A 15,781-nucleotide genomic window follows, 5' to 3' on the forward strand; every position below is an offset into this window, starting at 1 on the left:
AAGAAAAAAGTAACCTGGCCTGGGATTTTATTGTACGCGATAGACTTTGGAGGGTGTTTTTGGTGTAACACCTGGACGCGTGGCAGGTGGGAGCAGAAGCTTTCATTTACTCAGCTGGGCCTTGGCTAACGTGCCCTCCTTGTTTGCACGGGATTTGCAAACCTTTTTCCCCTCCTGCTCAGCCATACTAAGGCATTGCAGTCACCCAGCACCTCTCCTCCGGTGCGTTACCCACACCAGGCGCTCCCCATGCCCGAGAACTGCCAGGACTTGCTGCAGAGTTACACACGTTACTGCAGCCCAGGAGGGGCCAAATGGTCACAAAATGAATTGGGGGCGTTGGGTGCCTCTGATCAGCGGCTGCAGCAAGCAACAAAGGGTGTGCGGAGGGACGGAGGCTGCTGGCACCCCGTCAGGCTCCTGGGGAGGGTCAGTACTGGATACGTGGGGTAATGCACACCCAGAGGTGTGCTCAGGGTGGCTCAGCCAGAGCCAGTGTGGCCCTGGCCACAGGACACCCGGAGCCGGCTCTTGCATATAGTGCCAAGGTGCTTCTTGCACTCAGCTCTGAATTATGAATTGAAGCACTCGGGGCTGTTTTTTGGGGCTGCCCTGAGCAATCCTCGCGTGGCAAAGCACTCCAGTAACGTGCAAGCAGTGGGGAAGGTGTTGCACGCAAACCCTCAGAGCATCTTGCAAAACATCCTGGGGGCTGGGTGCTCAGAAAGACCCGGGGTGCTGTGTTGGTTGAGGTGCTGGCAAACCCTTTGCAAACTCTTTGCTAGCGCTGCCTCTGCGTGCAGCTGCATTGGATGCCACCACTTGCCAGTGACTCTTGGATGCTCGAGGGTTCATAATTCATTTATATTTTTGTTGGAAGCTCATTCAGTTTTGGTTGTTGCCCCATTGCAGGAAGTTGCTCTGATGAATGACCGGGGTGGATTTCTCTTCCAGAGGAACCCAGGCTTAATGTGGGCTTTCTGTGGACATCACTGTATATCAATACTGCTCTAATTGTCCATGACATATGGTCTTGGCATTTTTCCCAGACAGTCTAAATAAATCATACACTTCTGCTATAGTAAATAGTCTGTTAGAGGAGATGTTATAGGCTTACAGCCCTCCCCCTCCCTCCAGGAGCTTCTTTTCTCTCTGCCTCTAATTTTCCATGTACTTTCCATCCTAACGAGGCTCTCCACAAGCACCTGCTGCCTGCGCTGCCCGGGCAGGTCTGCGAGGACAAAGTGCCCAGTGTTGCAGCTCCCTTCAGGCCGGGGGGGTGAAGGCTGTGGGCAGGGGAGGGGGTGGCCGTGCCCAGAGCTCCACTTTGGGGCTGGCATCTGCCCTCGACTGAGCTGAGCTGAGCTGCAAAGTTTCCTGCACTGCTTAAGAAATGATGGCGTTGCACGCTTGCAAAGTCTTTGTTAGTATGTATTATTTACATCGAGAGAATGCATAAATAAAACAGTGAACATCTCTCCCAAAAATACGGGTTCTGTTAAGTGGATGTGACAAACGAAGCCCCATGTGCTCAGGCTGGATAGATCTGCACGGAGGGGACAGTTCTGGTCCAGTGCAAGGAACAGCCCAGGTGGTAACACAGCCCTAGAGCACGAGGGTCTCCTGGGACAGGGGATGGGGTCAGCCCAGACAAGTGTCTCTCCAGAGAGAAGTACAGGCACCTGGAAGCACAACCTCTGCTAGGGCTGACGGTGGAAAGGTGAAGACTTTCCAGGGATGAAAATCCCAGGCCGTGCACATTGCTGGTGGCAAAAGATGCCGATGTCCCAGAGGAAAACGCAGCGTGCAGGCATTTTGCTTTCAGAGAAAAGCGAGTGCCCCGCTCGCCCGGGCAGCTCAGACGCAGCAGCAGAGCGTGGAGCAGTCGAGCCTGGCAGGGGTCCCGGCGCTCCCGGCCTTCTTGTTCTCCTTGGGCAGCAGCAGCACAAAGGCCATGGCCAAGGCGCAGTGGTAGAAGCTGTGCACGTAGGTGTAATCCCACTCCTGCAAGCGGGGAGAGCGTTAGTGAGACCTGCCGGCACCACGGGTGCTGGGGGGGCTCTGCGTTAGGTGCAAAATATCAGGTTTCTACAAGTAGCCAAAAGGAAAGGAATAATATAAAAAAAAATAATTCCTGAGCCTTCTGCCTCTTTTTGCTGTCAGAGAAGACAGGATTTCCAGCCTTAAAAAAAAAAAAAAAAAAGCAAAGTGGATTTAACACATTCCAATTTGCACGTTTCCCAATTCTTGAATGAAGTGTTTCATTACCCCGCAAAGGACGCGGCGGCGAGGCCGGGGCGCGGGGGGAGGCGGTTTCTGCTAAGTGACATTTTTATGTTCTGCTAGAATTTGCAATTACTAAATGCTTTGAAAAATAATCCTTGGGGATGACTGCGAGGTTGTATCTAGCAGCTCCCAATGCACAGAGCAGCCGTAACGGCGGGGCCGAGCGCGGGCGCGACCGGCAGCTGTGCCGGGGGTTATCGCCTTCCCCGCGTGGGACAAACGGACCCTTTTGCGCAGGATGGGCAGACTGGCCAGCGGCGGGAGCAAGAGGTTATAGACACGGGATTGAGGGCCCTTGGGAGTCAACTGAGAGTCTTTCCTTTGGAGTGAGCCAGCTTTGGATCCAGATGTGCCTGGGTCGTATCCAGTCCCTGCCGTGGCTCTGAGAGTTGTCCTTAGGTCACCCGTGCCCGGTTTCCAAAAAACCTCGCTCGCGGTTGACAAAGCCATTTTGAGGGCCACGTACGGCTGAAGAAAGTGGTCCATGTCCTTGTGACTTACTTAATGAGGGAAAAGGAGAGTGAGCATAACCCTGCGTGTCACTCGCTGTCACATCTGTCCCTGCCACACTGCAGTTGACGGGCCAGGGGCTGGGATGGGGACAAGCAGGGAGGGACCCTTGTCCCTGCCACCAAACCCTGGCATGCTAACCCTGGAGACCTGCACCCAAAATGGATTTTGTCCAAGGCTGGATGCAGCCTAGCGGTGCGGAGGAGGAGGTCTCCTATCCTGGTAATGTCCTTTACACCTTGTAAAGTCATGGTGATGGAGTGTGCAAACAGGTACCTCGAAGAAGAACCTCAGCATCAGTGCTAACGCCCCGAAACAGAAGCCAGGACCGATCTGTTGGGTGTAGACGCTCTTGTCCGGATAGAGCCCTTTCTTCTCTTTCATCTTCTGAAGCTGGAAGGAAAGAGAGAGCACACCAACTGTGTTCACCCGGATTTAACTGGCTGCTCCCCATCCGAATGATCCCATGAATGCTGAAACAAAACCACGCAGAGCCCCCAGACCGACTTCCCGAGGCTGCAACGGGTGGTCCTGCTTTGGTCCTGATCCCAACGCTGTTTGCTTAACGTTCAGCCCCAAACCCAGCTCAGGGAGCGTGGGCCCTCGCAAACCCAGCCTCTGGGAGAGCGGATCCCAGCACGGCATCCACAGGCTGGGGGATGCAGGGTGGACCCGTGCCTTGGTCCCCTCCTTGCCCATCCCCTCCCTGTTGTGGCCACTTGCTTTTAGCTGCTGGCTGGATGAAAGATGAGGCTTAGTGACAGTCTGTAGCTGGGACTTGCGTCACTTGGCACTCAGCAGCATCTTCCTGGAGTTTTCACCCCATCACTGAACCCTTCTCTTTACCCTTTGACGGCCGTGCCCGCTCCTGCCGATGGCTCTGCCACCCGTTCTCCCACCAGCTCCGCAGCACCTGCTGGGTGCAGGACACACTGTGGCACAATGCCCAACTGTCCCAGGAGCTGCCAGCCACGCTCGGGCAGACTACAGGCAGATTCCTTCCCACTTTATCGCCACGTTTTATACACATCTTCCACCGGCTCCGGGGCACTTTACCAGACCCCTCTGCCTCTGAATAGCTGTAAAGACTCCATAAATACGTTCCCCCTGATTAGAAACACAGGGACAGGAGATGTGGTAGATTGCTCAGTCCGATCGAATCTGGCATTTATCACGAACTCTGCTTGCTGTCTGCCTTCTTTCTGCTCGGGTTGAAGGAGAAGGGCTGTTTAATGCGCGATGGCCTGTGCTGCAAGAGCTGGACCTCGAGGAGGAAACCACTGGCATGGGTCAGATCCCTCCATGCAGGGCTCAGCCCCTTCCCCACCGTGAGCATCCTGCAAAGCCCTGGCACAGTGCCCTTCCCTACATATCCGTTTCATGGTTATCACCAGGACGCCCTTCCCCACGTACCCATTTCACAGTTATCGCCAGGACGGCTGTCCCGATGGGTCCCGAGTAGACTCCGTAGCCCCAGCGATCATGGTAGATCCTCACAGCGATGGTGAGCACGCCGAACATGACGAAGGTCGATCTCTTTGGTTCGTCAAACTCTGCCAGGGCTGCGTGGCACCAAGCACAGGGAGTGTCAGCTCACCCACCCCCTTCCTTGGCGGCTCCCCTAAAGCCTTATGGGGTCTGTCCCACCCGCAGCGTTGCATCCAGCTCTGGTTTGCCCTTCTTATGCCTCATGGCTGGGGAAACTGAGGTATACAGGGGAAAAATGAACCATCCTGAGGCATCTGAGTGGTGGGTCCAGGAGCTGATTTTAAGGACCTTATGTTCAGTGTTGCGTGCGGAAGCTAAAGGAGATTTCCTACCTGGATTTCCCTTTCCTACCTTAACCCAGATATCGGAGGCGATTGCAAAGATGCTTGCACCTGGTGAGCCCACCATTGACTCTTCAGTACATCCTACATCTCCAACCTTCCCAGCTCACCCCAATGCAGCCTCCCTCACACTGCTCCAGTAGGACCGTGTTCACCAGTGCGATGGGGACCGGGCTGCCCGACGGTGCCGGCACCTGCCTGAGGTTTGCAAGCTGGAAGTCGCCCGTGTGAGTAAATTATTAGAGGCTTTTGTTTAGCACAGAATGGGGTAATAACTGATAAAAGTTATGGATCCCAGTGGGCTCCATGCTTTTCCAGCTCGCACAGCTGTGTTATGGCTGTCCTGGATTTGCATTCCGGGAAGCGTGCCCGAGGGTCTGCGTCCGCACATGTGCGCTCGGGCTTTACAAGCCACAGTGAGAGGCTTCCCTGGGCTTCAGTCACCACACCTTCCATGTCCTTGGATCATGGTTTTATGGGGAGTTTGGTTAAGGGATAACGTCCGCATTTTAATCTCTGTTGTTTCCCTGCGGGTCAATATTTTAAACGTCGCAGTCTGGGATTTGTATTTTTTTGCAAGGTTTTTGAATGCAGTAATGAAGCAATCAAGCTAAATTTTGCTGCAAGGAGCCAAAGTGTCTGGATTAGCTCTGACCTACCCTGACACTGCTGTTATCTACTGAAAATGCCCTTCAGAGATGAGTAGTCTTGTTGCCTTTTCTAGCCAAGCAGAGGGAGAGCACTGAAGTGCCATGGACAGTGTGGGAGCCGACCTGGGACTCGCACTTTGGGGGAACAGATCTATTTCTAAAGTTAATATCTTCCCCATTTATTTTTCCCTGAATGGAAGATGTATCCCATCGCATGCCCTGGAAGGGGATGCTGCTGTCCATACTGCTCAGTGGTGCAAGGAGGAGGGATGGACCCGTGCCCGGCGCAGGGGATGCTGCCCCGCGGCTCGCGCTGGGCTCAGGGGCTGCAGGAGCTCTTGCACCCCAGCTGGGGCTCCTTCACCATCCCTGGAGCCCCGAGGGGCAGAGGTAAAGCCCCGCGGGGTGTTTTAGGGCTGTGCATCAGCATGGTGACCCCCACTCAGCATTGGGAGGGCTGAGGACCCTGCCTGGCTGGAGTGGGGACTGGGTGTGCAGCTGATAGAGACAGTCCAAATTTATCGAGCAAAGCCTTTGCTGTTGGAAAGTGACTGTCCACTCACCTCCCTCCTTACCCTCCTCTCTTCTCCTGTCAGAAATACTCACGTCCTTCCAAATGACACGTTGGCAAAATGGGAAAATAATGGGTTTGAAGTTTTAGTTGAACTTCTTTAGTTCTTTCATGTTTTTTTCATTTCTATTGTAACTCGTTTCAGTGACAAATGAGGAACAAAATGAGATAAAAAGAGAGCAAAGGGAATGTGGGAAAAGGAAAACTGAGTAATAGGGCAAGGGTCAGGATTTTTAATAGAAAGGAAGTGAAATATCCTTCTGCTTTATCTAATATTTCCCATCAGCCCAGAACAGGCTTTCGATAAAGCTGGGAGATATCTTTGTTTTGACTAAACCACTTCGATTTGCATGCCACCAAGGGAAGTGGCAGATTCTGCATTTCTTAACGTCCTCAAATTAGGGCAGGACTGATGAGCTCAGTATGGGGAAAATGAGGAGGAATAGGAGATCCCCTGGTATATGAGGTTTCAAGGTCAGTCATCTCATAGTACTGTCCTGCCTTGAACTAAAGCACAAGGCTGTGTGTGCTACTTGCTAGTTTGAAATAAATATTTCTGCTGTTGTAAGGACATTCATAAGAGCTGGTGAAGGCAGAGGAACACCCGACTAACACAAACACCCGGCGCCAGAGCTCTGTTTATCTCCGAGAGCAAAACTTCCCCAGCCACCACTCAGGACAGTCTTCATGTGTGTCTGGACCCCACTGAGTGCATTGGCTTTCCAAGGCATGAACAAGATAAAAACGGATTCAACCACAGCACAGGCTGACTTCCATAAAACACAGGCTCAGAGCTAAGTCTTGCAGATGGGAGCTCAAAGGCAACAGCATTTCTGAGACTGCACCCACTAACCATCCCAGCAGCAATGCCGACAGATCCTGCCTGACCTGCAAACGTTGGTGCTTGGTAGGAACCACGAGAGACCGGTGCTTACCCATCAGGGACACCCAGATGGACAGAGCTGTTCCATAGATGCTGAAGTACTCCAGGATATCGTAGCGCATGAAGCACAGCACGGATAAGCCGGGGCCATCACATGCATGGTAAATCTATTTTGAGAAAGAAGAAAAAAAGCATTAGAAAACTAGTTCCTTATCCACAGACCAGTAAGGTAAAGACTCTTATCTACTGGTTTGAAACAACCTTTGGATGTGTGTTGAGAGGATGATCAGCCAGGAACAGAACAGTCTCAAATACGCCGGGGTCACTGATACTCAGTAATGAATATATTTGAGATACACTGTCACCGTTCCCAATTGCAAATTGCCTGAGAATCAGCATTCTTCTCTCTTAGTACAAATTATTTGCGGACAAGGTTTAGTTCACCCCCCAGTCTCTGCCAGAACTTGCAATCTGATGGCCAAGCTGCTTCGAGCTGAGCGCGGGGACATCCTCACAGCAGAAGGAGGACTCTGAGGTTATGGTTCTAATTGCGAAAGATTCTTGTAAAACAATTCAAAATGAGCGTCCTGATGAAATGTTTATGGATGCCAGATCACTGTCCAGGCTAAATAGGGTTTATATGGCCAGAGTCTGAATACTGGGGAATTCACTCATTAGTGCATTCCCTTAAAAGCCTCTGGTTCCTGCCCATTAGCTCAATGATTAGGTTATTTGCAAAAAAAAAAAACCACCATTGTCATGCAACATAGATGCAAACCAAGCCAAGAGAAATTTTCCAGCACAATCAGAGGAATGCTCCCAGTGTTTGCCCGGCAATCGCCTTTTCCTCCGAGCACTCAGCCCTGCGAGTTTTCTACTGGTAGCACCAGCGTGCTTTGCTGTTTCTGAAGAAGTCCCTTCACCGCTTGGCAGGACGCCCTTGGAACAATCCTCGCTGTCACGGCCCAGCGGGGATGCTGATATTATTTATAATGGGAATTACTGCAAGTCCTTTGGCTCGCTCCCGTTTCCAGAAAAGATCGCGCCACGGCCATAATTCTTTTCTCTGCTTCAGATTGGGTTCGAGGAGTCTGGAGATGGGGGGAAGAAAGGGTGGAAGACAAAGAACGTGTTTCTGGCCGGCGTCGCAGCACTTGTCTGCGATGGACATATGCTTTCGCTGCTCTGATGAGGTCTCCTGGGGGAGGAGGAGTGGGATGCGACAAGAAAGGCAACAGCAGCAGCTGCTGCCCTTCCTACCCCCCGCCCCGACCATGCTGGCAGCTGCCTTCCCTTCCCCTCCCCATGCACAGATATTTTGCCTCTTCCATCTCTTCGGCGAGGACCTGTTCCACCTCCCGTCGAAACACGTGCCAATTTTCCTATTGACTTCTCGGGGAGGTGGAGCAGACACAAAACCGGTGCAAAATGAAATCGTAGATGTCTGGCTTCCCCGGGGAGCTGGGGGGGGGGAGCTTGGCTGGGACGTTTTTATTAACTAGTCCTGTAGTTTTTATGGAACTGGCAGAAATTCTCTCGCTGCATTGTGCTTTAATTGGAGGTTTAAGTGGTGGATCCTTAGGAATAAGAGACTGGCCTTGTTCAAAGCCCTGCTGCTGTGGAAGAGCTTTTCACACCAGGAAGGTCTTTTATCTACTCTCTGCCTCAGTTTCTCTGCCTCCATGCAAGGGATGTGACAACCCTCATGAGATGCTTTGAGATGCAGGGGAGAGAAGAGGTAAATGCAATATTGGTTGGGATGCTGGGCTATTTCCTTCATATTCTTGAGCAGAGCATTGCCATGAGGTTAAATAGGAGACTTTTCCAGTGGGAATGCTACTTTAGGTGTTCAATCTGTGTGTGTGTGGAGGCACTTAGCAGCAATACGAAGCGCAGAGCAGCTTACTGTGGGAGCAGGAACGTAATTATTTTGCGTATGTACAGAAAACTGACTTTCTCCACTCGTTATTCCCATCCAAGGGAAGGCAGAGTGATTCTGAGCTTGGTGAAGCACACGTTTTCAAACTGCTCTGCCAGGGTGGAGGGTTAATAATTATTTCTCTTGATAGCTCAGCAGCATGGTTTAGTCTTCCCTTTCCCAGTGCAGAAGCTCCCCTGGCTCCAGCATTGCCCCCATCACCAGTTACCAATTGCAAAATCAGTAATTCGACTACGTGCTTTTGGCTAAAATGACAGCAGCATAGCAAGGGACTCTGGATACAATTTAAAGCCCAAATTCAGCATGGCCACTTACCAGCTGTAAAACAAAGAGGAAAAACGACTCCAAAACATTGTGAATCAATCAAGTCGTTTTGCACCCAGACCCTCTCCCTAACCTCATAACCATAAAATGCCATTAAATCTATGTAAGGCCACCCCTTAGGACATCCTAAACTGAAGAATCAGCCACTCGGCACTGCACACGGTGAAAAATAACTGAAAATGGATATTCTGAGGATCGTGCTCGCTGCTGTTGAGTGGGATCCAGCTGCCCTTATCAGTGGAGACCTGATGCAGGGGGCATTTGGGGGGATGAAACATGCAGGGAGGAGTACGGAGACATCTTACCGCCACGAAGAACATGGTGAAGAAGTAGACCATGGCTTCCATGTGGAAGCGCCGCTTGGCCGCGATGCTGATGGTGGGGAGGAAGACCAAGGTGCTGATGGTGGGCAGAAGGAGCTTGGCCACCAGCGAACCCATGGGTGCCTTGTGGGCTGGCGGCTCCTGGGGACAGGGTCTCTGCGAGCTGGACGGCGACAGTGCAGAAAACAGCCGTGGTGAGCGTGCTTTAAAGTTTAAATGCCCTGTGCAGTCGGGAGGGCTGAGGGCAGGAAACAGCTGCTGCCGCCACGGCCGCCCCCTTCGATCATGTCTCTCCCCAACAACAAAATTCTTGACACAGCCGACGGCTCCTGGTGGCAGATGCTCTGTGCCCCTGGTATCACACTGGGTGTTTCTAAAGGAGCGAAGGGGAATGTCGCTCCTGCACGCCTTGTGCTGGGTGTCAGACTTGGGCGCGTGATGGGTGAGGACTGTGGGTTTGCTTGCTCCCCATGGGGACACCCCATCTCTACATCCCACTACGGCACCGAGCCTGGGTCAGTGCTGCTGGCAGGGAAAAACCATCCTCTGCTCCGCGCTGGCACAAGCAGGAAGGAACTGGTACATGGCAGGTACCAGGGGGTTTTAAAATGATGGGATGTATCCTGCTACCTTTGCCACACCTGACAACCTTGTGTTACGCACCAAGCTCCAAATCTGCCTTTTATTTCCTGGCAAGAGCAGACCTGGAGCGGGTGGCCCTGCTCTAGAGCTCGGTTGGAGTTAAATGCAATTAAGTTTCTCAGCCATGCCCTCAGGCTCTGCAGCGTGGACACCTCCGGGAGATCTGTCTGAAATTCAGGAGCTGAGCATCTCTGGGGTGGAGGAATTTGAGCCGATCACCACGCAGCGCAGAAAAGCTGGAGGAAAGGAGACTGAAAGCCAAGCAGCGTTTGGGCTGCTAATCCACTCAGTGGCTTCTCTCTTTTATTACGACTTTTTATTATATCACTACTGCTCCCCTCCTGGGTTAATATCTTTTCCTTGGAGCCTCGCAGGGATTCTCGGCATCTTTTCGGTACAGCTGTTCCCGGGACGCAGGGAGCAGGAATGTTATGCTTGAGCAACCGCCTTTGTGGTTGCGGGTTTGGGGAGGAGGCTGCGAGCTGCCATAGGAGCCACCGTCTATTTCTGAGGCCAGTCGGATGGGCTCACCTGTCCCCTGGGAGGGGGTCTGGTGGAAAGGCAGGCATGCACGGAGAGAAAAAGGCTCTTGAAACAACTCCAGCCAAGTTGGAAAGGACTCTGGGAAGGGGATCATGGGGGTGTTGTGTGTGCGGTGAGAATGGCACGAGGGCATTAAAGCACTGACCCGAGAGGGCTGTGCCAAGAGCCCTCCTTGGGGCACAGCTGAGATGAGCTGAGCAGGGCTCCGGTTTTTAGCTGATATTGCAGGAATTATCCATGCTCCCTGGCCGGCGTCTGGCAGCATCACTCTGCAGAGCGCAGGGGCTCCATGCTGCCCACGCCACATCTTCAGCCACCTTCCTGCCTGGACAAGCCATAAACTTATCTCAAATCCCTGCAAAATGGGGTGTCTACCAAAAAATAGTGAAAAACTCTGATATTCCTATTAACCATGAAAATTAATTGCTCCAAGCTGGCACATAAATACCCAGCTTCTCCCCAGACGTCTAGCCCTGAGCGGGACGCTGAGCCAAGTGCCAGCATGCCCCAAAGTACCCCGTTCCTTTTCTGTGCCATATCCTCCGACGTACCCGTTATTCCCCGTTATTCTTCCGTGACTTGCTTGGACCGAGGAAGGTGTTTCGGGTCGCTGTGTGCTGCAGGGCTCGTCTCCAGGAGGGTTCTGAGTGGGGTTGGGATGAGCTGGTTGCGCAAACTGCTCTGGATTCCTGGCTAAGCACACCATGCCTGCCCTGTGTCTGTGGCCATGAGGTTGGTGTCAAAGAGGTGGAAACACAGCTCAGCATTCGTTGGTGAGGACAAACTTCCACAGCTGGGTGCAAAGCAGCCCCTCTCGCCCTTGTGGGACCATTTGCAAGAATGCGGCAGTTGTGCAACAGGCCAAATGGCATCAGTTGAAAAATATGATCGAGCAGTTGTTAGATGCATGCCCTCCGCCCCCATCCTTTGCCCAAAATCTAGCTGGAGCCCAGCGGAAAGGAAACCCCGTTGGCTGCTGGATGCAGCCAGTGCCAGCCATGGTGAGTGTCCCCCCGAGCAGGGAAGCTTGGAGCCCTCAGGAGCAAGAAAACATTCCACAGGTTGTTGTGTTTTTTGGATTTTTTTTTTTCTCTCTCCCAGCTGCACACCCTGGGCTGGAGTTTGGTTTGCAGCCAGCGCTGTAGGCACAGAGGAAAAAAAAAAAAAACAAAACCCACACCAGTTTGCACACGTGTTCCAGCTATTATTGAAAAAGAGACCCCAAAGTAAACTGCGAGGCAAGGGGCAGGCAGGTGGTGAGCTCCTGTCGGGAGCTGCTGCTTAAAAGGTCTTTGTTCAGGCTGCAAACAAACCGCAGCGCTAGACATGGGCTTTGCAAAGCTTCCCGGGAAGGAACCCAAATAACAAAGGGCCAGGACTTTGTCCCTCCTCTCCTCAACAGGTAGGAAATGTAGAAAGAGCAAATTTTAGCTCCTGCATTTAAGTACTTCTGGAAAGCAAATTTTAAATCCACATTCCACAGGGCTAATTTTGTGTGGACCGGAGTGCACGCAGGAACGGTGATATATATGGCTGAAAACTGGTTCCCAGATGCCAAAACCGGGTTCTGGTATGCTGCCCTGGATCCTTCCAGGGTAACATTAACCATGACTTTCTGTAAGCACTTCTAGCCTTTCAACTCAGACATTGCAGTGAGGAGGGAGACAGAGATAGTTTTGGTTTATTTTTAATATGAGGGTGATAGTTTGAAAGTAGTATGTACTGGAGCAGAGGATGGGGGATCTGTGCCAGCTGAGAGTTTTGAGAGAATATTCTCCTTGAGATAAGTATAGGACAATCTTTCATCTGTATGTGGTGTAGACCGTATCAGAATTGAAACCTGCTCCATCGCGTGTCCCCCGTTACTGCCAGGTTTGACATAGTGGTGATAACGACCCTAAACTGGGGAGTCGGGGTTGCAGGGTCTCTATGTGCAGCAGTTTGCAGCGCTGCAGTGCGGGTGTCAGTGTGAGCAGGTACGCACGGCTGGCTGCGCCAGCTCAGTGCTTGCTGCAAAGTGTTGTTGCCACTTCCATTACTTCAGAGTCTAATTTTTCACCTCCTTTGACTCGTGCGTTCTGGACTTGGGGATAACGGTGAAAAGCTGGACGAGGTTTCAGCAGGACTATGTGCAAGAGCCGGAGCTCTGGAGCAGCACGGTCAGCCCCAAGGAGCCCTCAGCAATTTGATGAGCATGGCATCATCCAGCTTCCAAAGATTTCTTGTCTTCTTCCTGCTCTGCCTCGGGAATTTGAGCAAGAAACCTCCCGTCTTGGAAGGGTTTGGTGTGAGCATGGAGCAGCCCGTGGGCACAAGCCCTTCCCTGGACGGCTGCAGCATCTGGATAAAACCCCTCTCGTCCCCTACCGCAGCCTGCGACCAGAGCCCTTCCATGAGCCGCCGGTGTGGGCAGTGCTTTCTGGATAGCTGAAATCCACACACGGGCCCTGGCACGAGGGAAAAGGAGCCCAATAAACACAGAGCCACCAGCTGTGCCTGAGCCCCTCGCACGGCCGGTGCTGCAGACTCGGCTCCGAGCAGCCGCAGCTCTCACCCTCTCCCATCCACAGCCCTGCCAAAGCACCTGCATCCTTCTTTTTTTATTAGTGGAATAAATTGCCACTTAAAATATCCATTCTCTGTAAGGCCTGGCCCCATTTTAGGCAGCTGTAGCTGAATACTTGCCCTTAAAAAAATTCTCCCTTCCCATCTCCCTGTTCAGTAAATCTGTTATGCATACACCGCATGGGCATCCTCACTTCTTTTGTCCTTAGGTTTTTTTTTTCCCCCTCTTCCCTTCTCCTCTACCCTGTCATGGCCCGTTACAAGCATGTCACTGTTAATGGTGAGGATATCTCTTTTCTTGTCACCAGGTTCCCATTGCTCATACCCTACGGGGTGTCCCAGCTGCTTGGGGTGGCCGTGCCGCTGACAAATTTGGGGAGGCAGTGCAGGGGTTTATTGCTCATTTCATGGTGTTTAATGTTTTTTTTTTATAATCACGACTCCTGGAGCCCAGTAATGATGTGAGGGTCTCAGCTCTCACTCCGTTGGTCAAAAATGCCATTTTCTGATGAGAAAAGCTTGAAGTTGTGCTGCTTCAAGGCTCAAAATCCAGAAGGGAATGAAACCAGTCTTAGGGTTTTGGGGAGTCTGACTCATGATTTTTGAATGCCTGTGGTTGGCAATGCTGCATAGCTGGTGTCCCTCAGCACAATACTGCACAACTTCCAGGCGAGACTCATTCCATTAAAAGAAAAGGCTTTGCACTTTTTTAATCTGCATAGCTAAAATTTTGAACCAGGTGTGACTCGTCTGGGAGCTCCAGGAACGTGTGCTCTTTGGGGACAGATAAAATTAAAGTGAAAGAACTCTGCAGAGAAAAAAGAGGCTGAAACTCTACGGCCTTGACTGTACCTGGGGTCGCTGTGGTCGCTTGTGGCTTTCAAACTGCCCAGAGATATTTTTTAATAGAAATCTGATGGTGAGAGCAGCTTGGTGGCTTTGGCTTGTTCAGTTTTGACTCAACTTTTTGCAAATTTCCATGGATGAAACCCTCACGCTAACATGACATAAATCATTGCTGTCCGTATTGCATGGAGGCACGTAGAGATGAAATGCCTTGTCCAACACAGCGCCGTAGGTCACTCTGCAAGGGACCGGGACTGTCTCTGAAGGACACTTTTTTGGTCTCCTCTTGCTTGTTTTAGTTACCCAGTGGTAGGCCATAGTCACAACTCTTGAGAAGAAGGTAGGGCTGGCTGCCAAGGACTTTTTTGGGGGCTTTGCCACATTTTGATCCCCCTGGCAATGTCCCGGCCATGTAGGGACCTCATGGATGGCTTAGATCTGCCCACATCACTCCAAGCTCGCCTGGAAATAATGTGTGTAGCTGTGCAGAAGTGTTGAACAAATGGGTCACTTCTGTGAGCAGTCTTAAAAAGAAGAAAATCAGTTAGTCGTTTTGCCCCCAAGCAAAGACAAAGCTGCTGTGGGGTCCTGGGCCAGCAGACTCAGTCCATGCCCCTGCTTCTCCTCCAGCCTGGCTCTCCTGGACCTGAGCAGGCATTTTGGTGGGGCTGGCTATGATAAAGCCATCCTATCTGCTGTGCTAGCACGAGGCCTGGACCAGTAAAGGGCTAATTTTGGTGGGAAAGTGGTGCTAGAATGCAGCAGCCCATGGCCAGGACATGGCTCTGGTTCACCAAGAGCAGGTCCTTGTTCATGGAGGACCTGCTGTAGGGATGTGCTTGGAGCTTGGTGGTGCTGGACATCAGCTCCAGCAGGTCTGAGGGCTGGTGCTTGGGTCAGGATGGGAAGTTGTCCCATGATGGGGAGCACAGCAAGACAGTCAATGTCTTGTGCCTGGATCGGAGCTTACCCTCACTCTCTGCTCCAGGTCAAGGATGGAGGTCCCTCTACTGCAGCAAAGGCTGCCCTGGCCAAGGGCTCACGCCACCCCTCCCTAGGTGAGAGAGGATCTGATCCTGCAAAAACGCAGAGTGCCTCTGCTCTGCCGAGCAGCCCCAGCTCCCACTGAGCAGCGACAGTGCCCAGCCCAGCGCTTTGCTGAACTCATTTCAGCCAAGGAAACTCCTTTCCTCTGCAGGCACTTCTCCAGCCAAACCAGCAGCCAGTCACCGGCGACTCTCCCCTGGCTGGAGAAGGTTATTTTGGAGTGTCTGTCGCTCCTTTTATTTGTGCTCTGAATTATGCACGACACAGGTTTGGGATGGAAAGCCTGGCAGCTGCCTGCCGGATGCCTGCCGCGGTTTCCTTGGGGTAAGAGCCCACCTTGTGCCATGCCGGGATAAGAATGTGCAGCTCTGGGACCACCAGGCTGCCTTGCAGAAGTGCGGGATGCAGGGAGAAGGGCTGGCTCAGACACCCTCACTCAAATCCTAAATTTCCCTGGGAAAGTCCAACACGAGCCCTCAGCAACCGTCCCTGGGTGGGAAAGCCTCTTGCTGTCCATGCAGGTGCATCTTGTCTCAATTTACTCCAAGCCCAAAAGCAGTAAATAACATCTGCAAATCATCTCTAACACCTATGCCAAAAACTGGGAGATAAAAAACCGCTGTCGTCTGAGCCCGGCCGTCGGTGATCGACGCCGTACCTGCCAGCAGCCTCGGCAGCAGCACCCACAGCCCCAAGGTTTTGGGGGCAGCGCTGGCCCTGGGGGAATTTTGGGGTGGTGGGAGCAGGGGCCAGTCCAGCCCCACGTTGGAGCCGCGGGGTTTGGCCGACGCGAAGCTGGACGGAGGCTCGTGTTTTGGATCTG

At 52.3% G+C, this 15,781-nt stretch overlaps 1 protein-coding gene across 1 annotated transcript; it reads right to left on the minus strand.

Annotated features, from left to right (window-relative positions):
* Positions 1-1,857: 1,857 nt before the first annotated feature.
* MYMK (myomaker, myoblast fusion factor) lies at positions 1,858-9,432 on the minus strand. The gene is made up of 5 exons (XM_009979415.2): positions 9,298-9,432; positions 6,782-6,896; positions 4,210-4,358; positions 3,073-3,189; positions 1,858-2,004 (listed from the first exon to the last, which is right to left on the minus strand). Exons 1-5 carry the CDS (start codon positions 9,430-9,432, stop codon positions 1,858-1,860), a joined length of 663 nt encoding a protein of 220 aa, XP_009977717.1.
* Between the last annotated feature and the right edge of the window lie 6,349 nt (positions 9,433-15,781).

Source organism: Tauraco erythrolophus, chromosome 22 (assembly GCF_009769465.1).
Source record: "Tauraco erythrolophus isolate bTauEry1 chromosome 22, bTauEry1.pri, whole genome shotgun sequence".
NCBI classification, from domain to species: domain Eukaryota; kingdom Metazoa; phylum Chordata; class Aves; order Musophagiformes; family Musophagidae; genus Tauraco; species Tauraco erythrolophus.